The sequence below is a fragment of the Blastomyces gilchristii genome (genome assembly GCF_000003855.2).
Source record: "Blastomyces gilchristii SLH14081 genomic scaffold supercont1.17, whole genome shotgun sequence".
NCBI lineage: Eukaryota > Fungi > Ascomycota > Eurotiomycetes > Onygenales > Ajellomycetaceae > Blastomyces > Blastomyces gilchristii.
In genome coordinates this window covers 1,383,933-1,410,350 of record NW_003101666.1, presented here as the reverse complement: position 1 = coordinate 1,410,350, position 26,418 = coordinate 1,383,933, and the positions used below count along the sequence as shown (strand labels likewise).

General features: G+C 42.1%; 5 protein-coding genes and 1 pseudogene across 6 annotated transcripts; 3 read left to right on the top strand and 3 right to left on the bottom strand.

The window, feature by feature from the left end:
* Window positions 1–2,381: 2,381 nt before the first annotated feature.
* BDBG_07172 (chitin synthase 2) lies at window positions 2,382–7,932 on the top strand. The gene is made up of 6 exons (XM_031722966.1): window positions 2,382–2,612; window positions 2,670–3,215; window positions 3,747–5,524; window positions 5,639–5,823; window positions 5,912–6,078; window positions 6,148–7,932. Exons 2-6 carry the CDS (start codon window positions 2,944–2,946, stop codon window positions 7,094–7,096), a joined length of 3,351 nt encoding a protein of 1,116 aa, XP_031580015.1. The 5' UTR covers window positions 2,382–2,612; window positions 2,670–2,943; the 3' UTR covers window positions 7,097–7,932.
* BDBG_07171 (uncharacterized protein) lies at window positions 7,714–9,060 on the bottom strand. The gene has a single exon (XM_031722965.1). The coding sequence runs from the start codon at window positions 8,368–8,370 to the stop codon at window positions 8,059–8,061; it is 312 nt and encodes a 103-aa protein (XP_031580014.1). The 5' UTR covers window positions 8,371–9,060; the 3' UTR covers window positions 7,714–8,058.
* A 621-nt stretch (window positions 9,061–9,681) lies between these two features.
* Window positions 9,682–12,706, bottom strand: BDBG_07170 (mitochondrial ATPase). Its single transcript, XM_002622613.2, has 4 exons — window positions 11,622–12,706; window positions 11,010–11,466; window positions 10,426–10,942; window positions 9,682–10,339 (listed from the first exon to the last, which is right to left on the bottom strand). Exons 1-4 carry the CDS (start codon window positions 12,046–12,048, stop codon window positions 9,956–9,958), a joined length of 1,785 nt encoding a protein of 594 aa, XP_002622659.1. The 5' UTR covers window positions 12,049–12,706; the 3' UTR covers window positions 9,682–9,955.
* Window positions 12,707–14,413: 1,707 nt separating this feature from the next.
* BDBG_07169 (bud emergence protein 1) lies at window positions 14,414–16,886 on the bottom strand (the record flags this gene model as incomplete). Its single annotated transcript, XM_002622612.1, has 5 exons — window positions 14,414–14,658; window positions 14,726–15,479; window positions 15,629–16,369; window positions 16,605–16,700; window positions 16,881–16,886. 5 exons carry the CDS (start codon window positions 16,884–16,886, stop codon window positions 14,414–14,416), a joined length of 1,842 nt encoding a protein of 613 aa, XP_002622658.1.
* A 644-nt stretch (window positions 16,887–17,530) lies between these two features.
* Window positions 17,531–17,638, top strand: BDBG_17569 (uncharacterized protein; the record flags this gene model as incomplete). Its single annotated transcript, XM_031725257.1, has 1 exon — window positions 17,531–17,638. One exon carries the CDS (start codon window positions 17,531–17,533, stop codon window positions 17,636–17,638), a length of 108 nt encoding a protein of 35 aa, XP_031580013.1.
* A 5,386-nt stretch (window positions 17,639–23,024) lies between these two features.
* On the top strand, window positions 23,025–23,104 carry BDBG_17568 (annotated as a pseudogene). Its single transcript has one exon. The product of its transcript is annotated as a tRNA-OTHER (tRNA).
* The last annotated feature ends 3,314 nt before the right edge of the window (window positions 23,105–26,418 follow it).

Here is a 26,418-nt window from a genome sequence, read left to right as displayed (position 1 = left end):
TTCTAGTAACAGAACATCTTATTATATTAAGATTCAAGATATTATCTTATAATAATGAATTTCTATATCACTCTGTTTATAAGATCTATCTAATATTGCATATTGATGATTATCAGATGACAGAATCTCAAGAACAGCAATTAGACTGAGTATTAAGAGAGATTATAAAGAGATTTAAGATAAAGAATATTGAAGAGATTAAGTTATATCTTGAAATGAAGATTAAATATCAGAGAAATAATGATTTAGCAGTTACACAGAGTTATTATATTGAGAAAATTCTTGAAGATTTCAGTATAAATAAGATGAATCCTGCAGAGATCTCAATGATGATAGATATATAACTGAAGTTTTTATCTGATAAAAATGATGAATTGAATGATGACTTTACAGCTATAAGATATTATCAAGAATTGAGATTATTGTAGTATTTAGTCTCAAGCAGCTGATCAGATCTAGTATTCACAGTTAACTATCTCTTGTATTTTAACTCATATTCATACAAAGTATGTTGAGCAGTGTTGAAGCATATTCTACATTATATCAAGAAGATGAAAAATCATGACATATTATACAGAAAGAAGATCAGTGATAAGAATCTGAGTTCTGTGATATACTGTGATTTGAACTGAGCAGAGATGAATTCTCAATACAAATTGACTACTGATTATATTATATTGATTAATGAGTCACTGATCTCATAGCAGTTACAGAGACAGATATCTATTATCAAATCAATCACAGAAGCTAAATATATTACAGCTAGTAAGATAGCTTATGAGATAATCTGATTGAATAATATATTATATGACATCAGGTTGATGAATGATGAAAAAGTGAAAATATACTCACATCTATAAGTTGATAATAAGAGAGCAATTAATCTAGCAAAGAGAGAATTCTTAACATGAAGATCACACTATATCAAGATTAGATATCATATTCTTCACAATTTGATTGAAAAAGAGGAAATCATGATGGAACATGTTGATTCTACAGTGAATATAGCTGATGAGCTCACCAAGTCACTGATGAAGCCTGCATTTGAAGAATTTGTCAAGAGGGTTGGTATTCAGAAAATTGAGAAGAAGGAATGATTGAATGGTAATGATGATACAGCGGATCAATGGATTTTATATGTATTTCTTGATTTTTACAGTTATTGCTGTACAGATGTCTTTCCTAATGAGGAAATCAGGATCTGATTCATGTAATTAATTATTATTGCATTTTTGAAAGATTTGAGGATGGGGGAGGCCCCGGGTGGCGGCTTATTATAGGCCACGGTGTAGCAAGGGGGGGTGTTGGTGATTACTACACCTACCCTAGTCACGTGCCACCCCAACCTATCCATTTAGTGTAACTCGCGTAGTTAGATTACAACACAACAACGTTATCCTCCAAGAGGGTGGTGAGTCACGTTACTTTGTATATGTGTATCTATGTGTTTCTGAGTAGTTAGTACATGTACACGCGCTTAAAAAAAACCCCAATTAAGAATTATTTATTCTCATAGTGAGGTTATTTCATAGATAGCTGTTTACAGTTAACTTCTTACCATCATTGATGTTGCATAAGAAATATTCGGTATACGCTACGCGTGAGTTGCTATTTAGTTACTGCTCGATACAGAGACTGACGCCCCCCTGCACCCAGGCTTCAGCCCTGCGGTCTCTGAACATCTGAAGGCAGCACGGAACAAAACCACCAACCACATAACCACTCCGCACTCCCATCAGAGACATAAATAAAGGAAAAAAAAAATAAAAAAAATACAAAGACGAAAATGGCCCCCCAACCCCCCCCCTCATCGCCGCCAACGCCCTCCTAGCCCTCCTCCCACCCCAAGACGACCACGCCGTCGTCAGCGCCGGCGACAACGTCTCCACTTCACGGGCGGGCCGTGCGCGGAGCTGGTTATGAGTCCGTGTGGGCGGTGCAGGCAGGTGTTGATTGATTATTGGCCGGGGATTAAGGGGAGAGAGGAGGTTTTTGGTTTGATAGTTAACTACATATGATATGTCCATCGCAACAGATCAATCAGTTCAAAAGAACATTACTCAGGGCGGCTGGCTCCGGCTCTGAGCCTGAAACGTCCAATAATAATAAATAGTTAACTACCGCTACCATGGTTCCATCCCACATCGCGCCGGCAGTTGGATCCTGATCGCGCCAAGATGACGTCAGAATTGTCATTAGTTAGCAGGGGCAGGCGAGGCGATCGCTGTGGCAACCCCCCGAGGTGGGGCCGCTACAGGAACAAAGCGCTTGTTAGTCAGCCGCACTAGCGCCGTTGTCACAGCAACCACGAATTTACAAACAAAAACACGTGACATCGCTGCTCTCGTCCGTTCTCCTCTATCTTAACTCATCCCACCGTCCGTCCCTGGCACCACGCTCTGCCGTCTTATCTATGCGGTTATTCTTTTAGCTGCACACCTTTTTGTTATACACCACTGGCACATTCTTTTGGGAGCGTGACTTCTTCTGATATTTGTAACCCAATTTCTTACTCGCTACTACTCCGAGTTATATACATCACGGGCAAAAGCTTGATTTACTCCCCCGCCAGCGGCTGATGCGATTGACGCATTAGGCGTGGCCAGCTTCTGGTACCATCATGCCTCCCTTGTTTCTAAGTCGAAACGATCAAAACTAACTTTCCGCAGCAGCTGCATTTCGCTGCGACGAACGACTCCATCGTTGCGCCTTTGCGTTGCCTGGATACCTACCTATCACCGCCCCATTCCACAAAATCACTCGTCACCAAATTGCGCGACGTGAGAATATAGTATACAAAACGTTCATAACATCTTGTCTGCTTAAAACCGCATGCTTCAGTGTCTGGTGGCAGAATTTTGAATACCCTATATAACTAGAAACCTTCCCCCCCGCCTGGAAAACGCCGGGCAATTACGGCGACACAGGTCTAGATTGTCAACAATGGATACGTTCACATCCCCCCACGACCGGCCCGCGCCCCCGATGTACGATGAAGACCCCCCATCATATGCCTACCCCGGCGAACCCTCTGTTATCGATGCTAGCGGCGATAATATGACAACATCAACTCCCACGATTGTACGAGGCAATGCCGCGTCCATGAGACTTTTGCCGTCCGGCGAGAGCAATTTAGGCAACGGTGGAAATGACGCATCTGATCTGGGGAGCGCAAGAAGATTTAGAAAGCGCGAAAATCCGCTTTCGCGTCAACAGTATGTAACTTTGCGGGACGATTCTCCTGCTTTCAATATCTGTATCCCAACTTCTACTTCAGCGAAGGGATTCCCACGCTCCGCCATGGTAAAAGGAAAAAGCACCGAAGATAGCGTTCAGCCAACCCAAGATAAGGGAATTCTTCCATCAGGCCCAGCCCCTCGTCTCAGTCACCTCTCAATGGCGCCTGCTGGTGAGGCGTTAGACCTACCAACAATTCCCCCTACATGCAAGAAACAGTTGCGCGTCACCTGGAAGGACAAGTCTCTTGAGCAAGAACGGAGTCCGATCCAGGGTGGCCTGGGACGAACGAAGACTATATGTCGCAGAAAACCTCGGGTTTCAGATATGGTTCCCGAGCCGCTCCGTCTTGCCTCCCCTAAACCCCCAGCCCATTTGTTACCCAAGCGCGTAGATGGGCTTACCAAATCGATTACACTATCATCCCTTGAAAAGCAACTAAAGGCCCAGCAATTTCCTAGCAGTGAACAATCCAAATCGGATATTTTAACTGACAATATACACATTAGAAGCCCTATATCTATGGTTCGGCAGTCGCCGCAGCGATATCATCCACTTCATCAACAATCTGCCTCCACCTCATCCCTCCCTCCCTCCCGCCCGTCGTCAAGCCTTGGCCAAGCGCCCAGTATGTTGCCGTTAGACTCTGTGGTGGTGGACGGCCTCCATCTTCCTCCTCGATCAGGTTCCCCAACACGGCCCTGGACTCCGTCGCGAGGTTCGGAGTGGTCGCGACAAAAAGCTCCCCCGAGTGTATCCAGTGTAAATTATGAACCCCCAGATATCAATGGAAGCCCTAGACCAGGAACTCCCAGTTCGAGGTATGGCGGCAGCCCGCGACGGCCACTGCCACCAGCCCCGTTGTTCACTGGGGTTCCGGCGTCAACTAGTGGTGATAGAAGTATTGATATTGCCGACGGAGGTGGTGACGATGATGTGGACGATCCTTTTGGTGGTGGAGGGAGATCGATAAATCAGAGAAACGATACTCGTGCAAGTGTTCAGTCATTTGATTCCTATGTCACCGACTCCACTATTGTTACGGATGAAAAAGACGTAATGAGTAAGGTTGACTTGGACGATGATGAGGATGAGGAGGCAAATCTGAATGTTCATTATGGCCCTGCGCCAGCTGGACGTCAGGAGCGGAGAGGAGTGCGCAAGGCGCAAATGACGAAGAAGGAAGTCCGGCTTATCAACGGAGAGTTGATCTTGGAGTGTAAAATCCCCACAATCTTACACAGCTTCCTTCCCCGTCGCGATGACCGCGAATTCACACATATGAGATACACGGCTGTCACCTGCGATCCGGATGATTTTACTGTTAGGGGGTATAAGCTACGACAAAACATCGGCAGCACGATACGTGAAACGGAATTATTCGTCTGCGTGACCATGTACAATGAAAATGAAATCCACTTCACCCGTACTATGCACGGTATCATGCGAAATATCACCCATTTTTGTTCCAGAACAAAATCGCGAACCTGGGGTAAAGATGGTTGGCAGAAGATTGTGGTGTGCATCATTGCTGATGGTAGACAAAAAGTACACCCGCGCACATTGAATGCTCTTGCAGCCATGGGCGTCTATCAGGATGGGATCGCCAAGAACATCGTCAACCAGAAGCCAGTCAATGCACACGTTTATGAATACACCACTCAGGTCTCCCTAGACCCGGATCTTAAATTCAAAGGTGCAGAGAAGGGGATAATGCCCTGCCAAATCATCTTCTGTCTGAAGGAGCGCAATGAGAAGAAACTGAATTCGCACAGATGGTTCTTCAACGCTTTCGGGCGCGCCTTGACCCCCAACGTCTGCATTCTTCTTGACGTTGGGACGAAGCCGGCGCCCACTGCTCTATACCATCTCTGGAAAGCGTTTGATCAAGACTCAAATGTCGCGGGCGCTGCTGGGGAGATTAAAGCTGGCAAGGGTAAAGGGTGGCTGGGCTTGTTTAACCCGCTGGTTGCCTCGCAGAATTTCGAATATAAAATGTCGAATATCCTAGATAAACCGCTCGAGTCAGTTTTTGGATATATTACCGTGCTACCCGGTGCGTTGAGCGCGTACCGGTACCATGCCCTACAGAATGATAGTACGGGCCATGGGCCGTTGAGTCAGTATTTCAAGGGGGAGATGCTTCACGGGAAGAACGCGGATGTGTTTACTGCCAACATGTACCTTGCGGAGGATCGGATTCTGTGTTGGGAGTTGGTGGCTAAACGTGAGGAAAAATGGGTTTTGAAGTTTGTGAAAAGTGCAGTTGGGGAGACTGACGTTCCGGGTATGTTGCCCCTTTTCTTTTTCTTTTTCTTTTCTTTTTCTTCCTGTTTTTTCCCTATCCGATCGTTGGCACCAACGGTGTTCTCTACATTTTAGCTCATAATCTTTTGTGTAGATTCTGTGCCTGAGTTCATCTCCCAACGACGACGATGGCTCAATGGCGCCTTCTTCGCGGCAGTGTATTCGCTTATTCATTTCCGGCAAATTTGGCGGACAGACCATACAATTCCGAGGAAAATCCTATTACATATCGAATTTGTGTATCAGTTTGTTTCTTTAGCGTTTACTTTCTTTTCTTTGGTAAGTTGGTCACCAAGTGCGGGATACTTCTTCTCGCTACGTACCAACGGACTATAACTAATTGGTTCACCTCCTATTTGACCTATAGGCAAATTTCTATCTCACTTTTTACTTCATTGCTGGTGCATTATCGGACCCTACCAATGACCCGTTCGGGCATAATATCGGAAAGTACATATTTGTAATATTGCGATATGCCTGTGTACTTCTTATTTGCCTGCAGTTCATCTTGTCGATGGGTAATCGACCCCAAGGGTATGAGACTTACAGCTGCTCCCTGCTTTCCTCCTGAGCCTTCAGCCACGCAGCTAACAATACTTTCAGAGCCAAGAAGATGTTCATGACCGGCATGGTTGTCTATTGTATAATAATGATGTACACGGTCTTTTCCGCTCTGTATATGGTGGTGACCCAATTAAAGCTCAGTGACCAACCTCTCGAAGAACGGCTGAAGCTGGGCAACAATACCTTCACCAACATCATCGTCTCGACCCTCTCAACCGTCGGCCTATATTTCTTCATGTCCTTCCTCTACCTCGATCCCTGGCACATGTTCACCTCGTCAGCGCAATACTTCGCCCTACTCCCTAGCTACATCTGCACCTTGCAGGTCTATGCCTTCTGCAACACCCACGACGTCACGTGGGGCACCAAGGGCGATAACATGATCCACACCGACCTCGGCGCCGCGCGCACCACGGGCTCCTCCACTGTCGAGCTGGAAATGCCCTCGGAGCAACTGGACATCGACAGCGGCTACGACGAGGCGCTACGGAACCTACGCGACCGGCTCGAGGTGGCCCCGCCCGAGCTCTCAGAGGCGCAGATGCAGGAAGACTACTACCGCGCCGTGCGCACGTACATGGTGTCGGTATGGGTTGTCGCGAACGCGATCCTGGCCATGGCGGTGTCGGAGTCCTTCACGGAGAAATCGGCAGGGAACAACGGGTACTTGGCCTTTGTGCTGTGGAGTGTTGCGGGCCTCGCGCTATTCCGGGCGCTGGGGTCCGGGGCGTTTGCCATGTTGAATCTTGTTCATCAAGTCATGGAGGGGAAGATGAAGTTCGAGGCGGCGGGGGGGACGGGGTATGGGTATGGTGGTGGGTTTTTGGGCGCTGGGGCTAGTAGTGCTGGTGCGGGGTCTAGCGGGGCGGGAAGCTCTGTTGGGCGGACGTCTGCGGGGAGGAGTGTAGGGGAGACGCTTAGTGATTGGGCGAGTGAGGCGGGATGGACGGTGAAGAGGACGGCGGGAAAGTTGAGATTTTGGAGATGAGGGTCTTGAGATTTTTTCTTAATTTTCCCCCTGCTTTCTTCGTTTCCATTTGCTCTGAAAAGGTTAGTGGATGATTTCTTGTCTTTTTCATGTATATGTTTTCCTCTCTTTTTTTTTTTTTTTTTTTTCTTTTCTTGCCCCTGATTATTTCGATAATGACCCCCCTCCCCGCCTTGGGTTTTCGTGGTGAAATGTTTATAGTTAATGATAGATGATCTTCTTGTTCATGGTTATGTAGGTATACGTTGATGGAATGCTTATTCTCTACTGACTCCTTTTTGTTTGGCTTTGTAACTTTTATGGTTTCTTTCATGGTTGGTTGCGCTGTAATTAGTATATACTCTCTGGGTTTGGAATGGATTCATTTGATTATTTCTCTCTTTTGTTTGGTGGTTAGTTTTTTGATTTCTTTTTTTAAAAGAGTAACAGTTTGTTCATCTTTACGTGTTCATCTCTCTGCTTTCACAGATACCTACCTTTTCGGGAATTTGATTCTCTGCTTGTTAAATTTGCTTGCTTTGGATAGGTTGAGAATGAAGATGATGATTACTTATATGTGGTAGGGCTGTCTGCTACAATTAAAGCTCGGCATAATAAAGAAGAGTGCCATTTTTGATGCAACAAATGCGAAAGTCAAATTTTGAACAGTTAGTAGGTAGGGAGGGCTTTGTCGGAACTTCCCAGTTTAGTTCTTCTCAGTTCCGTTCTTCAAAGCAAAGTATTACTTCAAGGATAGACTGGTATACTAGGACTACATACACTAAATAAGATGTTGCAGGAAATCGAAGCAAATAAAAGCACATCATATCCCAAATCGGCTGTTTCATCACTTTACCCTAGCATATACCAGACATTCTCTTCCTAACCTTCGCGCATATAGACACAAATTTATACTGCAGGGATCCCCTTCTCATAAACGCCGTAGATGGCCCTCAGAGCGCCCTGCACATGGCTAGCTGTTCTCACTTGCTCTTGGCCTCCTTGCCCTCGCCTTCCTTGTTCTTAGCTTCCTTAGATTCAGCTTTCTTAGGCGCCGCTTCCTTGGGTTCGATCTCCTTATACTCCGCAGCCTTCGGTGGCGGTGTCCGGTCTTTCAGTCGCTCTGTATAGTCACAGCCATAATACTTGCGACATCGCGTGCACATAATTTCAACTTTCCGGTCTTCTGTTTTAGCTTCTGCGCATGCGTCGGGGTATCGCGCGTAGGGACAGGGCTCAATCTCTCCGCCTATTTTATGGCCGCAGCCGGCGTAGACGGCATATACGAGGCACATGGTGGTCCGTAGGGTCGAAGGTAGGTATGGGAATAAGGCTAGGTAAATCGAGGAGGGTTTTGTGGATAGCGTTTGGGTTGATGTAAGATGGTTTGAGCTATCGAACTAAATGCGCTTTTTATAGTTCGGTGTATGCATGTAGGTGTAAATTCCAACGGAGGAGTGGGAGGTATATCTAGATAGCAAGTAGTGGTAGATCCGTATAGAGAGGTTGATGTGGATTGAGGTTAGCTTTGAGTTTCTCTTGGAGCCTTTATGACGACGTTTGTAGGTTTGGTTTTGAATGCCGTAGCATGATAGTGGGTGGGAGTGTGGAACAAGGTGGAAGGCTGAACTAGAAAAGAAAAGCAAACGGAGGATACAAAGAAGAATGCGGCTTTTATAGTTCATACTCGTGGGCATATGAAGCTATCGAATTCACAAGCACGGAAGTCATCCACACTTCCCTTCACGAAGGGTTCCGAGCGAGAGGGAAATTACCGTCCTCACGTCTGAGCCGGATATCAAAACGTACTGCGGCTTCATGCCCAGTCGCATATCATTCGCTGGGGCCCCGTCTGTAAGGAGCTATAGGAGCTACCCGCTATCTTTCTCAATAAGCCAATAAGCTAGAGCAAACTTTGTTAACCGTTGTCTTTCGCAAACAAGTGGGCCTTGTAGACGGAGGGCACTGCCGCTCCACTTCATGATGATCTGAATGTCACACGGATTGGAAAGCGGCATTTCCAACGTCAGACTCCCTCGTTTCCCTCGCCGCAATATTAACCGAGAGTTAGCGAGCGTTGGAAAAACATATAGGTGAAGGTTGGGTAAGAAAATCCTGGATGGAAAATTTCTGGCGGTAGGAAAAGTATGAAAACTGAAAATGCTGGCGCGGTCAGGGGGTTCCCGGAGAAAAGGTATGTATGCATACACTAGAGCCGACTGCCTAGTTTATACTCTCGGCCTATAGTATAGATGCGATGCTGTGAGCGTTATCGGCACGGAAACAACTTTGCCATTCGATTCTGAGCTTGGTTGGGAGAAAACGGGTGCGACTGAGTTCAGAGGATCAAGAGAGGGGGATAAAGGAGAGGAAATGGCAAAAGTCAAAAAGAAATGGACAGAAAGAATAGTGCGGGTTTATATATATATACATATTGCTGGGTAGGACAATATGTTACGCAGGACCTGTTCACCTTTCACAAGGGAGAGGGGAACAAGGAAAGCGAAAGAGGAAACTGAGAAAGGTTTCCAAAAGAAAATAAGAAAGGGAATAAAAGGTAACTGGTATCAATGATGAAACGAACGGAGAATCTCTTATTATCATGTGAATGATAATAAAATAGGAATCCCCTATCATTCAATTATTTGAAAATTAGTTCTCGAGTATCATTTTAGTTGTCATCATCATCAATCTCGGAATAAAAAACTCACCCCCATTCGGAAAATATACATATATATGTATCTAGCTAAACAAAACAATAAACGTTCTAGGTATATCACCCTCCAAAAATGCATGGATAAGAAGAATAGGAAGCCATACATACATACAGACATATTCTATATACATCCTCCCAGCCTAATAAAGAAAAAAAAATAAAACTCACAAACTATCCTCTCTCCACCGACTCCGCGCTTTATCCCACGCCGCTTTATCCCCCTCCCCCGCCTTCGTATCCATTCCAATCCCCAACCCGCGCTCCACCCAATCCTTCCCCTCCATCTCGGCGAGCCGCGACAGCGCTCGCGCAAAGGCAAAGCGCTCCTCGTCGCCACTGAAGATGGAGCTGGATTTAAGCGCGGACATGGACATGCCCAGGTCATCCATGAGATGCCGCATAGAGTCTGAGAGATTTTCAGGCACTTCATCCTGGTTGTTGGTACCGTTTTCGGATGATTTGTTATTTTCAGCAATAGATTCTTTAAGTTCCGCGTCAGAAAGGAACAGATTGGATAGCGGGACAGCGGTGGTGAGGACGAGTTTTGCCTGTATCGATGTTAGTTCTGCCAGCCAACAACAAGGAAGTCACAAATATTTATTAAAACGAAGGGCAGGTATAATAATAGACGCACCCGACTCTCATAAACCGCATCGATGAAGGTGATAAAACGCCTTGCTAAATCCCTCTGCCGAATCGTCATCCCAGGTACATCCGTCACAATAAATGCCTCATAACTCCGCATCAGCTCAAGATAATCCGCCGCCCCCGTTGCCCGCCCAATCAGCTGGTCAAACGTAAATCGCGCAGCTTTGCCGCTTGCCAGCGGCACCTCGATATCGCGCCCCCACACTTGATGCACGGCGCGGTGTGGTGGGTCATTGGCAAAGTCGCCTAGGTATTCGAACCATTTGTCCGCGTGATGATCGGCGGGCATGCCGAGCGGGTGGTGATAGACGCCTGACGGTGGGCGCGGGATTTTGCGGTAGTCCGTGGCAGAGTCGAGATTCAGGACTGTTAGGGATGTTTTTAGAAGGGTGATGCAGGGGATGAAGGATTCTCGTTGGATGCCGTTTTTGTATAGGTCGTCGGGGTGGCGGTTGGAGGTTGTGACGAGAACAACGCCGTGGGACATGAGGGAGTCAAGGAGTCTGGTTAAATAGTTAGTACTTTGTGTATAGAGGTCTAGGGAAGTGGCAAATGAAAAAGATGTCCTACCTCCTCAAAATCATAGCATCCGCCACATCTGTACACTGAAACTCATCGAAGCACAGTACACTCGCCCCTTCCGCAATATCGGCCGCAACAAACGGCACCGCATCAAATTCATTTCCATGTTTCATTTTCATAACGTGCAGGCGCTTATGCACGTCTTGCATGAAATTATGAAAGTGGATGCGCTGCCGCGAGGTGACGTTTTCCGGCAGCGTGTCGAAAAATAGGTCCATCAACATAGTTTTGCCACACCCTACGTCGCCGTGCATGTACAATCCCTTGGGCAGATTAGAGGGAATCTGCGTTGTGGCTGGTGGAGGCGGAGTGCGGCCAAATAGTGTGTTGAAGAATGAGGGTTTCGGGTCTGGGTTTTCGAGGAACTCTATAGTTGGGCGGACTACGGTTGGTGGAGTGTAGGAGCGGAGCATCTCGTGAAGGTCTTGGAGATGCTGGATGATATCTGTTCGACGACAAAATCAGGAGAAAAAGGATAATCGTTAATGAATATTCTCTCCTCTGGTTTATACCTATAAGACGCAAAGGGAAAAGGCAGGTATAAAGAATCCAATAACTAAAGAGGGCGAAGCAAAAGGAAAAGAGAGATATATATATTACCTCTCTGATGCGCATCATCCCTCAATCTCCCGGACTGCACGCGCGCCTCGTACTCCTGAATTGGCCCGTAAAGCTGATGTCTACCCGCATCCGCAGCAGACATGCTTGGCGCGCCATTTACAACCTCAGCAGCATCAGCCCGACTGCTCGAGATCATTCTAACCTGCTGTTGATACTGCTGTTGCTGTCGTCGACCACCGCTCCGAGAGATATCCCTTGGCAATCCTATTCTAGATCGCCGTGCCTGGGGCGGGGTAACCATCAAAGGAGAACCGGCCCTCCGCCTACCCGTCATACTCCTCCTGCAGTCCGCACAAATGATGCCACCATACTGCCCGCGGACAACCGTTGGCAGTCGAGTGCGCGAGCACAAGATCGCATCTGCGAGGAGCAGGCTAGGGTGACGGGAGCGCAGTGGAGGTCGCATTCTCGTTCCCCTCCAGCAACGGTTGTATCTCTCTCTCTCTCTCTCTTTTCCTTTTAAAGTGTGTATTTCGTTTCTCTCGTCACTGATTTTTATACTATGCTGTATACCGTTCCGAAAATGACATTAAGAAAAGAACCGAAAGGAATAACACGCAAAATGGAACCCTTCTAGTGAGATTCGATCAGGAATAGATACTTTCTAAAATGCGGGACGGACTCTGTATTTCATAAACTCGTCGCCGGGGTATCGAACACGCAACCCTATGGCTATGTAAATCACACGCAAATGAGCGGAATCTGGTCGGTCAAAAGGTGCAGGTAGTTATCGAACGAGGGAGGGGACCAGATCCGGGAATCGGCAGAGGCGGGCTTGAAGCAAAAAGTTGGTATCACGCGGCGCTATGCAAAATGGCAGAATAAGGTAAATGACGGAGCAGACGTCGCTAATTTCAGAGCGAGATGGATGCCTATGAGAACAGTGTAATAGGGATTGACGAGAGAGTGGTTGTTTGAGGTTGAGATGGAAGGTTGGTTTAGATGTCGGAATCTGCTTGAAGGCGAGATTGTCACGGGATTCGGGGGAAATGCGGCGAGAAGAAAACTAGTTACCTACGCTAGTCTTCTTACGGCTAGTGGGGAAGTATTATTACCGAGGTTGATACACAACTTGTCCCATAACTACATACAGATCTATGATCATTAGATAGAGATAGTAACAATGAGAAAAGGATGGTGGTATCAATAAGGAAAGCCCAGATATCTGTCAGAGTATGGATGAAAAGTAGGATAGCCATTTACAGTTTCTACTAACTATCTCAGCCGGGTTATATAACATTGAGCTTATCACAATTGACCTCTGAAGATCAACTCAGAAGCTCTGCATCACTCATCTGTGAAGTTGATAATGTTTCTTTCTTCAGGAGTCCGGGTGTACATGTACATTACATTAACAAACCCTGATCCTTTCATCTTTGCATGATAACTGATATATGAGAGCAGAATCTATCGCCACTACTATCTCATCTAGAGTTCCTACTCCACAACACTTGTTGGCAGAAGAGTATACAGTCACTGTGTGCCTCGCCCCCTACTTTTGCACGAAGGCTCCCGATATAAATCGTATGAAGGGATTATATTTAAGCCATTTCTAGCTCGCCACCGAGCAAAATTCAAGGTCACTGAACATTACCAACTCATCATCTAGTTAGATAGGATTTTAGTTAGTCAGTGAATAAAAAGGAGACAATCAATGATGCTTGCTCAGTTTCACAATTTTACAATATATTATAGAGGTTTCAGCAAACAGACAAAAAAAAGCAAAGCTAGATATAACAAAACACAGGTAAAAAAGGTCATCAAAAGGGGGCCATCAAACAATAAAAATCATAAGAGAGGAGGGTAGCACACATATTGAAAAAGACAAGGGGAAGGGGGGTGAGAATAAAAGAAATGCAGAAAAAAGAGAAAATACAGCATTGCGCACACACACCAACAGTGGATGTGAAAGTGATTGAAAAGAGCAAACCAAAGAAAAAGGATGAAGCGGAACCGAAATAAGAAATAAGTGAGAAAAAAAGCCATAATATAACGGAGATTGAATTTCCCTCGAACTGGCATACAACATATCATGTCACATTTCCTTTTTTCGCAAAGGGGAGGGAGGGCGTGGCTGGCTCATAATACATTCATTCAGTCAAATCGATCGATCAATATCAATCGAGCACATCCATCCGTCCATCCATCCATCCATCCATCCGTCCCGGCCCAATTTTTTCCGATACATATCCTGGTATTTTCAGTGGGGCCACGTTAAATATAAATAGCGCGAGCGAACAACAAAGGAAATAGATAGGTAGATATAAGTTAAAAAAGAGAAAAGGAAAAGAAAAAAGGTCGGAGGATGAGGGGATTATATAGGGAGAGAGATGGGAAGAAGGGGTCATATTTAGGATATATAAAATGGATATAAAAGGGGAAGAGGAAGAGGAAGAAGAGGAAGAAAGGGAAGAAGAAAGGGACTGGAGGGGGAAATAGATCCAAGCAACGATGTCTCCGGCAGCTCAGCTAGTTGCTCCGTTTCCGTCAGAGAGTATAAAAAAAAGAAGTTTAAATAAAAGAAGAAAACAAAAAAAGAAGTTGGAAAAGAAGAGAAATAGAAGGGGAATAAGCCGTCAAATCAGCAAGATCAGATCATAGAAACGATCACAGGCGTGTGCTAGAAAAAAAAAAAAAAAAAAAAAAAGAAGAAGAAGAAAAAGAAAAGAACATAAAATAGAAGAAGAAAAGAAGAAGAAAAAAAGAAAAGAAACAAATATAAAATATATATTCTCGTCCAAACACTCCTACTGCTCCTCGTGCCAACACATCTACGCAAGCCCAACATACAGCGTAAGCTTCGCATTCCGCTGTAGCGCGGTATCCAAATCATGGTCACTCAACAACTCCGCAAACCCATTACTCGGCTCATCCTTATACTGCAGCATAATCTCGTCGCCCAGCTTCAGCCGGTCCTTCAGCTTCTCACGCAGCTGCGCGTAGCTGATATCGCTAGGCACGCGGATGGCGATAAGGTCGTCTTGGAAGAAGACTTTGATCTTGATCGCGCCGGCGCCTGTGGTAGAGGAAGACGAGGTTTGTGTCATCGCACTCTGTGGAAGACGAGGTTTGTGTCATCGCACTCTGTTGCCGGTTCATCATCTGGTTTTGCAGCTCGGAGCGGCTGAGGTTCACGCTGCCGTTGCCGTTTGATTGTGATTGCGAGGGCGTGCGTCCTTGCTGGTGGTGCGGGTGCCCTTGCGCTTGGCGTTGTGAGGATGGTGGAGGTCCCATCGAGCCGGGTGGGTAGCTGCCCGTGTTTATATGGCCTCTGGAGGTAGAATGGGTTGACTCTGATCGGGAAGGGACGTGGCCGGAGGATTGCTGCGAACCGCCGGAGAGTCTGTAGTCGTCTGAGGTGGTCGGGAAGATTTCGACATCGCCGGGGCGCGGTGCGAAGAGTTGGCGGACGAGCTGGCAGCGGGAGATGTGAGGGGGCATCGACAATAGCTTCTTGATGTATTCATCTAGGTTCTGCCGTCGGCCACTAGAAATCTTTTCGGTGACATGCGTGACGGGGCCTGGCATAAATGGCAAAGTCCGCGGTTTCCCCTTGTTGCCGGCCTCCTCCTCGAATTCTCTCAGGAGGGCAATCTGGAAGTCGTAGAAATCGTGATAGTATCTCGACAATTCCCAATACCGTCCATCTTCCATTTTAGCCCTAATGACAAACCAGTGTTTATCGTGATCGGTGTCGAATCGGGGGATGCATGCGGAAACCGGCGCGAGGGCCGGGGGGTAAAAATTTTGAGATTGCTGCGGCTCTTCTGGGTAGATTGTCGGTATGCTTGGTTCTGGTATTGTTGCTGGTTCGGTGAGTATACGCCCGAATTGTGGCTCTGTTGTTGGTACTAAGATTTATCATTACCCCCACACGGAAGAGGGATGAAAACAGTCAGTCACAATGCTCTGTACACGACTAATGTAAAAGTTCTTGACATCTGCTGCTTTCCACCGCTTCTTCGAATGCAATTGTAAAAACTTACAGGATCGCTGCCATTTATGGTCATTCTGCTAATGTCTCCCGATGCCGCTGTTGCTGCTGCACCCTGTGCTCCACCCTCGAATTTCCCTAGGGTGATAGAGCTGTTTTTATATTCCGCCGTCATCTTCTTCCACTCCTCGACGCGGGGGACACCAGCTTTTCTGACAGCGTCGTGCGGGTCTGCCACGGCCTTGCCTGTTGTCATATCTCTAATCTCAATGAACGAAACGGGAATCAGGCCTGGGCCGCCCAGGCGACCGATAGGTTTCGCAACGAACCACTCTGGATTGGACTGGGCAATCACGATAATGGCCTCGCCAGCCTTTGCATCGAGTTCATCCGGGCGTTCCGCGGTGAAATCGTACTGTACAATGCCGTACACCATGGCGCCAGAGCCCTTGCCAATGGCAGACATCCTGGCGCGAGCGGCTTGCTTGGTAGTGTTTGTCGAGTCTGACCGGGAGTGTTGTGGACTGCGATCCGAAAATCCAGAGTCGTGCAGGTCTTGACTGTATTCTTCGGGGTTCCCCGCAGACCCACCACTGTTACGCTCGTTTTTGCCAATAACCTCGAAAAATGAGACAGGAACGAGGCCCCGCGCGCTTGGGATTAGAGGGTTGCACGCCTCGTACCAGTCGGTGTCGTCTTCTCTGCTTATGACATGGAAAAAATCACCCTTGCTGAAAGCCAGCTCCTGCGTATTGCCAGGTTCGGGCCTGTGGTTATAAAGGGCTTTGATAACCTAGATGTTGGAATAACCACCAATAGTTTTAGTTTTATGTTAGTGGCGTTTGTTAATTTCGCGCCCACACCATGCATAATTCTTGTGTCTCTTGAGTTTGGTTGGAATGCAGTCGACAACTAGATAGGAATGATACATGAGGATTAATTTTTGGGGGGGGAGGGGAAAAAAAATTAAGGACATAAAGTTTTTGACAATGTTTAACTGGAAGAAAATAAAAATAGAAATGGCTCACCTTTTTTGGTGGGAGAATAGCAATGGCAGACTTTGGGGTGATGGAGATATGTTGTGGTTTCGGTTCTTTTTCGCCCTTGAGTGAGCGCCGGATAGCCTGTTTGGGGAGAAAGATTTTTAACGTTAGCCAGAACAGAAAGTCGTTAGTCCAACCACAATCGATTACGGGATCAAAAAAAGCCAAAGACAAAGAGGCGCGGCGCAAATCGACCTCCAGTTATTTTATTTTACGTCGCAAAAGTCGGGTGGGAATAGTGGGGTTTTCCGAGTGACATACCTTCATTTTGACGGACAAGCCAGGATGGAGAGTGGCTCTCTTGGCTCCCGGGTTTTTTCAAGGCAGAAGAGTGGCTTCAAGGTTCTACTATTATTTGATTGACCTGGATGGCTCCTGTTTATTGACGGGGAGGGGAGGGTGGAAGGGAGGGGGGTAAATGAAGCGGGCGACGGAGTATGTTGGTCCCTTGTGCGGCAACAATGGTAATTTTCAGGGGGGAAGGGCGGAAAAAGTGGATGACAATGCCAGGGAACAGCAAAAAGCTGCTTGCGGCTGTGTTAGATAGAAATATCCAGCTGCTCTGGTGAGGCCCGATCAAAGAGGGTGCGAGTCAGAGAGGAAGATTCTAGATACGACGAACGAATAGTCGACCTGACACTGTAAGGCGCAGTCTGATTGATCGATTGATCCCAGCTGGTCGCGCGCAAAACCAGCGATCTCCTTATAGGCGCAAAGTCGTTTCAACCGTCAGAAAATTCCTTATTGAGTCTGTCTTCTGTCTATCAATCTCTCTTTTTGTCAGACATATATTCCCTTTCTCGTCTTCTGTCTCTGCTAGATTTGTTCTATCGCGATACAAAGAAGCGCCACCCACACAAGCCTTGTGGGGGTTGTGTGAGGATCCAAGCACGCACCGGCCACGCGGGACGATGAAACACGGTGGAGAGATCGTAATACGGCTAGGGGAGGTAAGATTCAGGGAGTCGACGGAGCTGGACAGGAGGGAGAGGGTGGCGCGCAGGAGGAGGATATGTTAGGCGGTAGGGGGATGCGGGTTGGTTGATGTTAGTCGTCGAAGTCGTTGTCGTTGTCGTTGTTTGTTGTCGTCGTCGTCCGCGGGGGGGGGGGGGGGGAAGCGTTCGAGGTAAAAGAGATACCTACCCGGGAAAGAGAATGAGAGAAGAAACCAATTTCGTTTGAATTGATAAGAACAATTAGTTAACCTAGTGACTAGCTTGATAGCCAGCGTGGTGTAGTAGTGGAGGTGAGGAGCAGTTGTCGTCGTCGTTCACAAGCAAGTGGTGGGTATGGTATGGACGGCGGCGGTGGTGATAATATGCGATGGGCGGTGGTGGCGCGGGTCACGGCTGCGGGCAACTATTCTTATAAGTATTTATTATTGGATAGCTTATTTAGCTACAGAAACAGAATACAGCGTACACACCCAACAACCCAACCAGCAGACCAACAGACACAGCAGCCAGCAGCACGGCGAAGACAGCTTGGGCTGGCATGGCCCAGGAGGGCCAGTTCCTATTGGCATCAGCCTCGCTCTCTGCGCTGCGGTAGCGTGTGAGATAGATAACTAACGGCTATTGTCAGGCGAATTCCCTCGACTATCATTGGTATTCAGTCTGTGGGGTATCTAATCTATATCCTATACCTAGGTATTTCCTATACAGCTTCTTCCTACTTCAAATATTGAATATCTCCCTGCGCCTCTTCCTTTACCCCGCATATAACCAACCATATCTGCTGATCATATATACTGCTGCGCAACCAGTTACCAAAAAACCCAAACTATTTCACCTGGACAAAATAATAGGATAGAAAAAAACATTAAAAACTAAAAATTAAATCTGCTCAAGACAGACTTTTCCCCTTGAACTCTCTTCTTGCTCCGAACTTTGGCTCGCTTGGAACGAGGGCAAACCTTCAACGGCCAAACCACTGGAACCTCTCTGAGAGAACCAGATCCAGGGGGAAAATGCTCTCAGAATCACAAAAGTGTCTCAGGTTGGCGAGAATGCACCCAAACAACTATTCGACCTGCTGATGGTCAACTACTCAACTTACCATCTATGCGCGCGGCAAGAATGTCGTCTTGAACCGATTGGAGGATAGCGAGGTAGAAGCTTGGAACAAAGCGGCGCAATACAACTGGGGGAAACTACCGGACTCCGGGAGCCTTCTTGCGGCGTATTTCGGAGCTCTTTAACTGGGCGGTACCATGAGCCCCAGACATATAGATGGATTCTTGGGCAGGCCAGTAATCCATTCACAATTCTGCCTGAATACGACAGCCCCAAGGCGCCCATCCCATCCGTGCTGGCTTTAGCCTGGAACTTTGACCTTTGGGCCCGTTGTATGCCTAGTTGCCGCTCCGAATAGTAACAAACACACACAGGGATAGAGAGATAAGTTGTCCTCAGTGATTGTCCCGGGCAGGTTGGCAGTTGCGATTGGGCACATAGAAACTTTGAACATACGCGTAGTAATGCATTAATAATGTGTATGGAATCTGCACAACCCATTGCCATTCATTTTCCCCCTTCATTTCGCGGGAATAACAGAGACCCTTTGCTTTTTTGTGTGACATCATCGGGCGCTAGAAGGAGTTAAATCGGCTTGTACTAATGAATTCATTCTGTGTGGGAATTTGCTGATCCTCAGCACTGTGCTTGGGCGCCTCTTTCACTACTACTAATTACTAGAAGGAAGATGAAGTAACAAGAATCAAACTCCAGTTCTCCAGCTGAGTGGCTGGCAGGTTCATCATGCCTCTATGGTGTACTGGTTCTCTTCAACTTGTGGTATTTATCTTTTTCTCAATTCAACTCGATTCAGACAAGTCACAGACAAGTCATATTAATATTATATATTATTATTATTCTTCAATTATAGATGTATACAGTCAGAGACCATGACATCTATCTGAGAACTTTCAGTTGAATCAGTTCTCAGGATTTTTCTAGTACTACGTCTATAGTGATAAATGTGTTAAAAGGCTTTTTTCAATGTTTTTTAATGTAAAGGCTTAATTTCACATATACTGATTTTAGAATCATGCATCAATTGAACTAGGTCTGAACTAGTTAGTGTATTACTATATATAGTTTAATCAGTCTTAGCTTTCAGATTATAAGCTTTATCTCACAGATCTCTCTCTCATCTCTGATAATGAAAACTTTCAGATATATAAATAAAAGTGTCTCTGTGTATAGAGTTCTGAGTAAAGAATCTCTGTGTATAGAGTTTTCAGATATAAAAGTCTCTGAGTATAGAGATTTTTAAATATAAATTTCTCTGAAAACTCTAAGTATATACACTGTGTAAAAACTGTCTTAAAATCAAGAATTTTTAACTGATATAAGTTATTATTTCATATAAACTTTTAATATTTATTAATATAATTAGTATCAGACTTCAGTAATATATACTCATTGTAACACTAGTATAAAATACTCATTTAATACATTTATTACTATGAACTGCTGTAAGTACTTTTTCAGCTAATTAATATATATTTATCAATTTTAAATATAGAGGATTAGAAAATTTCAGCTCAGAATATAAATATTTTGTAAAATAATTGAAAGTTATATTAATAGAGTCATTTATAAAAAGCTTAATATAGTAATTAATTATATAATTTAAGAAGATTGTTACAGATAATAGCTATAATAATTGTAACAGTTAATACTCACTCTTAAAATAATAAGAATTATATATAAAAATACTCAATTCATTAAAATAATCTGTTAAAATCAATTATATATGTAAAATTTATTATTTTATAAGAAATTCTGCTTCTTATAGACTCTTTACCTCTATTTCTATCTCTTGTATAATTAATAAAGTTAGCGGCCCTTAGCTACACACGTGATACAACTATATAGACTGAAGTTCATGACTACTATTTATAACTCAGCTTAAATACTATTATATATTTAATCTCTATATTTATCTTTCTATTATAAATACTTCTAGTAGCTATTAGTATATATTATATCAAGCTGCAAATGTCTGAATAATTGTCTGTAAGTACTTATTCTTACATTTCAAGCTCTATCAGTCAGTAATCATCTGTTATAACTAAAAGAATTAGAAACTTATATACTTCAATCTCTGTAAACTCTACTACAGATACTCAGAAGTAGTTATTTAAATTATAAATAATCTTTATAAAAGAAGTTTTAAAGAATTTATTAATTACTTATAAAACATTATTCTCTATATCTATAACAGAGAGATTCTCTGAACTTATAAATAATTTAATCTTAGTGAAGAATATTCTTGAGTATTTTCTATAAAATTAAGCTATTTCTCTATAAGAAATACTTACTATCTGTAAATATTCTTAAACTGAGTCTCTAGATATAATCTTTAGAGATACTTACAAACTGAAAAGAAACTTTCTTAAGTTATAATTACTTAAGATTATCTACTGAATTACAATCTATAAAAGCTTTTATAAGTTTATCTTTGAAATTGACTTATAAGCTCAGCTAGACTGACCGTGTGACCATGTCTAAGACTAGAATTAAACTTTATAGTTATTATATTGTCTAAAAGTATTACTTCTGATCATGATTTGTATTCATCACATTAAGCTCAAATCATGTTATTTTAAATATTAAAGATCTCAGATTCACTTTTCAAATAAAAATCTAGTCTCAGATAAAGAATATATTTAAATTCTTAGTCACATTTTCAATCTGATCTCATTATTGAGAATAGTATTAAATGAGACTATGAAATCATTTCTCACTTATATAATATTATAACATAGTACTTATTTGTTGAAAATGTGATTCGGAAGAATGTACGACTATTGAATAATAACACGGCCGCTTCCGAAGTTGCTTATGAATGTAAAGAGGCCATAGCGGCCACTAATTAATTTAGTGTATGATATATAAGAAGCCAGTGTATGCCTGTAATCATACACTGACTGAAGCAATCTTTGAATCATATCTGATAGCATGTCTAAAAACTGGTGAGAAGTGCAGACTTCTTCAGAATGTGATAATTCTGTCTATGAAGTGATTCATAGTTATTATGTCAGTGTGATTCTAGAATATCTTAAAAGATAGTGTATAAAGAGTGATAAGTGAAAGAGCATTTAATTAATACTACTTTACTTATTGAGAGAAAACTTCACACTCAGATGAATGTTACATATGTGAACAGATGAGATGTGAGAAAGAGAATAAGAGTGATGAATCAGATTCAAAGAAGTTCACTCTCTACTTAAAAGAAGAATAAAAAGAAAGAATAATCATCACTGAAGTTGTATAATAATAATAGAAATTATATAATAATATAGTAATATAATAATAGATATTATATAATCAATAAGAAATCACTGAAATGAATATCTTCTCTAGTTAATATAAATAATACTCTTCTCTGCTATCTGAACTGAAAGATATACAGAATCTCTCAGAGAGTTTACTCAAAGTAGTAAGAAAAGTAGTTAAAACTGCTGAATCAGAATCAAAGCTCTGTATATATATGAGAATTCTAAACAAGATTGAGATCTTGTGTACATAGTAACAGGCTAAGGTAGAAGTTAAACAATAATTAATATTCACAGCAGATTAAGTATTCACTATAAAGAGCTTTGCTGATACAATCATTATCATTAATAAGAATAGAGAAAATCAGGTCTTAGATCTACAGTGAGAGATTGAATGATTATACAGATAGATGACTACACTGAATCTGAAGATCTTATCATAATTGTTTATAATCTCTTTAGAAGTATACATATTATCAGAGACTGCTGTGCAGAATAAGAATCTGAGTATGAAATATATTAAGTCAGAAGATCTGTCTAAGTTATTAAGCTTTAATAATAACTGAAAAAATGATACTGTAATCAGCTGACTAAGTCAGATACAATTATATTATCAGATTGAACATAAACTCACAGACAGATACTTAACAGAATTTTAACAAGTCTTAAGATTTGTCATGTTTTTATACAGAAAAGTGAAGTTATTATAAATAACTGATGAAAAGATAAATCTTACAGACTCAGAGTGATATTCATTCTTATAAATATAAAATGAGTTTTTCAAATGAATCTTGCACAACTTTGAGAAAGTGAATATATGAGATAAGTGTTATAAATACTTCACTGAGTGTAGATAAGTAAGTAATCTTATATTATACTTTACATACTTCAGTTTATATTATCTTATATTGAATGAAGAGCTTTCAATATCTTTCTATTTATAGATCTTTATTCATAGTCTTACATCTGAGTTGAGAGTGAAATGAAAATGCTTAATCTTATAACTAGACACAGTGAAAGAAGCATATAACATTCTCATTATACAGAAATAAGTGAGTCAATTATAATAGAAAATACTGCAATTGAGTATGTCTTAACAGAGAACAGATAATCAGACTTCTGCCAGCGTGGCCCAGTTGGTAAGACTGGTAACCAAGGCCGCACACATTAGGGGTGCGTGGGTTCGAATCCCACGCTGGCACCTGCCACTTCTTACCCATGAAAGCCCCCATGTAATAGGGGCTGAGCCTAATTAGTAAGGCTTGGTGCGGGGTAGAACTCTCTACTGCAAGCCAAGCCACTAGTTAAGTGAGATCCTGCAAACACCCACCAGGGCCGGCATGAGATGCCAATGTCCCACTATCCTACTGTGCACCCGTCAAGGTTCTAACAATATAGAGTCAAGCCTAATGTAGTGGTTATACACTACTTAAGCAAGTCCCTAACTAGGGCTGCCATCGGAGCCTAGCTCCCCCTCAAATACAGGGAATGATTTTGAAAACCACCTGACTAGCAGGCCTAGACGCGCATCTAGGCCCTAGACAGGGCACCCTGATAGGCTAGTGCCTGCAAGCTCACTGTCAACCCCTAATACTGGCAGGGAGGACTGCAGTCATCAAGCCTATGGTTAGTCCCTAACACGGGGCGAGGCCACGACAGCTGATTGGTAGGCCTATGAGCATCTAATGAGGCTGAGATCAGCAACTGGAAGCTTGGTGTGTACATCACCAAGTGGGCGGTGGCAGTCACTAACTAACACCCCTGGAAATTAGTGGCTGGCCCGAGAGGACGGACGCGGTGGTCAGTTAATTATAGAGGGTTAAATGTAATTAGCTTAAGATGCATCCTGCGGGTGGCTAGCACCTGTAGCTTATAGACTTACAAATAAGTGAACTATCAAAAGAGAAAGAATATGAACAGTATTTGAAGAGAATTTCTACAATCAATATAAAAGACTCTATTCTGATTTATTCAGATGACTCAAAAAATAAGAACTTGAATAGATTAGATACAGACATTGCTTATACTGAAGATAATATTAATTTTATCTCAGATTTCTGAAATCTAGACTCTGAATATAAAGTCTTTGATACTGAACTATTTACAATAGTGAAAGCTTTCAAACTTATTAAAATAAAATCTCATAAAAGAGAAAATTATTTGAAAGAGATATGAATATTCTTTGATAGTTAAGCTATTTTAAAAAGACTTAGAAATAGATAGATTTATAATGATTAAATGAATCTTGAACTGATCTTAAACTCTATTTTGAAAATTCAAAAGAGAAGAATATTAAAGCTGATAATTTATCTGCACTGAGTTTCTGCTCATATGAATATTTATGACAATGAATTGACTGATTCAGCTGTAAAAAAGAGTACAGAATTAAGCAGATCTATTTAAAAAATTATGTTCTGATCTTTTATAAAGAGAAAAATAAAAGAATCTTGTTTAGACAAGTGAAATAAAAGCTGACAGAAATAAAAGAAGAGTATACATTATTCAAGATTTGAAACAAAACTCAAGTGAAAATCTTGTTTAATTAAATATAAAAAGAAAATATTCTCATCTATAATACAGCTGAAACTAGAACATGACTATTTCAAATCTTATATACAAAGATTTGATGATAGATTTGACTCAATAGAATGCTCATTCTGTAATATAAATGAGAATTCTGAGTATATTATAATACACTGTGCATTATATAATAGTCTCAGAGCCAGATTGAAAGAGAAGTATAATTTAAATCAATTAAATATGAGATTCTTATTCTCAACTGAGACAGGAATTAAATACTTAATAGACTTTCTATCAGAAACTCAAGCAGCTATAAGAAAATGACTAAATTCAGAATTATCTGAATATGAAGAGGAGAAAATCAATCAGATATAGTCTGTTAAAACAGCTATATACTATCTTTTAATAATTTATTTTGTTACAGTCTTTCTTTATTTTATCTTTTTCTTTCAATTTCTTTCTGTCTATCTATTTAATGTGTCTATCTTTAAGACTGTGTTCTCTTTTCCTTTGTCATGATATTGTCAAATGATTTCAAAGTATGAGATGATGTTAAAACACTGCAATTTGTAAACAGTTTTTGTATTCTAAGCTGAAATTTTCTGATTTTACATATCTGAAATTGATGAATGTATAATAGTTAACTTTACAGATATAGGAAAAACCCTGAGAACTAAAAGTTCTCAGGTAGATGTTATAGTCTCTGACTGCATACATCTATAATTGAAGAATAATAATAATAATAATAATAATAATAATAATAATCAGACTTCTATAACACAAGTTATATACTCAGATATAATAAATCTAGATCTGAATGTCATTGCTAAAGCATTAAATCTCTTAAAAAAGAAATTCTATAAATGAAAATCTTGATATCATGAGTATTGAGCTTGCTTCAACTGTGAATATTAAAATTATAGTATAAAAGATTACACTCAGCATGCACAGTCAAGAGAAGCAAGAGAGTTAAAAAACTAGCAGAATCAGTGAGCTCAGAGACACTTGCTAATATTCTATGAAAAGTCTTCAAAGTGAAAGAGATGTCTATGTTAGATGATTCTCTGAATTCTGTAAATATTAAGAGAAAACAGGCTTCTGAATAAGATGCAGATAAGAATGATGAAGTAGATACTCATCTCAATATCTTAAGATCTGAAATGTTAATGTATAAGAGACACTTGAGTAAGAATTGAGAGATGACTGTAAAAGTATTAGCAGATACAGAAGCTTCTACATAATATATTAGTAATTATATAATTCAAAGACTGAAAGAGATTCACTGAGTGAAGAATTCTCAATACATAAGATTATCTGATAACTGATATTTGATATTACTTATAAGAGTAAGAGTTCTCTTGCACTTCAGAGAATGATCTTGCTATATTTGAGTGTGAGAGCTGCAGAATGTGAAATACAATCTTATTCTCAGACTTAATTGATTTCAAAGATTCAATCTGCAGATTCAATGATATACATATTATATATAGTTGACTGATAGAAAGAAAACAGTTCATATAATTCTATCAACTGATATAAGAAGAACATTTCACATCTCTGATATAGAAGAATTAAATCTGCTTATACATTAATAAGTAAAGAGAATAATTCATAAGATCTCATCTAAAAGCATTCTGTATGTCATACAGAATCTGAAAGTGAAGAAAACTAAGATAAAGAATATACAGAAGAATAAGTGTATGAAGAAGCTTCTGAAGAAGTATAAGAAGATCTTTTAAACAGATCTTTCACTGAAATTACTGCTGAAATGAGAATTCATACATGAGATTAACACAGGGGACACAAAATCAGTCAATCAGAATGCATACTCTCTGTCATAAACACATCTTAAAGAACAGAAGTATCAGATCACAGATCTTCTAGAATGTAGTCTCATACAATTCTTATCAAGTATATAAGACTTTTCAGTTCTATTTGTGAAAAAGACAGATGAGAAGTGATAAATGTGTATTAATTATCAAGCACTTAATAAGC

What these genes read in the sequence shown, in the direction of transcription:
- BDBG_07172 (XM_031722966.1), top strand. Translation starts at nt 2,944, where the DNA reads ATGGATACGTTCACATCCCCCCACGACCGGCCCGCGCCCCCGATGTAC. An exon ending in AATCCGCTTTCGCGTCAACA is followed by an intron (nt 3,216 to 3,746) that starts GTATGTAACTTT and finishes TATACACATTAG; the next exon opens with AAGCCCTATATCTATGGTTC. An exon ending in TGGGGAGACTGACGTTCCGG is followed by an intron (nt 5,525 to 5,638) that starts GTATGTTGCCCC and finishes TCTTTTGTGTAG; the next exon opens with ATTCTGTGCCTGAGTTCATC.
- BDBG_07170 (XM_002622613.2), bottom strand. Translation starts at nt 12,048, where the DNA reads ATGCGACCTCCACTGCGCTCCCGTCACCCTAGCCTGCTCCTCGCAGAT. An exon ending in GGATGATGCGCATCAGAGAG is followed by an intron (nt 11,467 to 11,621) that starts GTAATATATATA and finishes GTCGTCGAACAG; the next exon opens with ATATCATCCAGCATCTCCAA. An exon ending in GATGCTATGATTTTGAGGAG is followed by an intron (nt 10,943 to 11,009) that starts GTAGGACATCTT and finishes CTATTTAACCAG; the next exon opens with ACTCCTTGACTCCCTCATGT.
- BDBG_07171 (XM_031722965.1), bottom strand. Translation starts at nt 8,370, where the DNA reads ATGTGCCTCGTATATGCCGTCTACGCCGGCTGCGGCCATAAAATAGGC.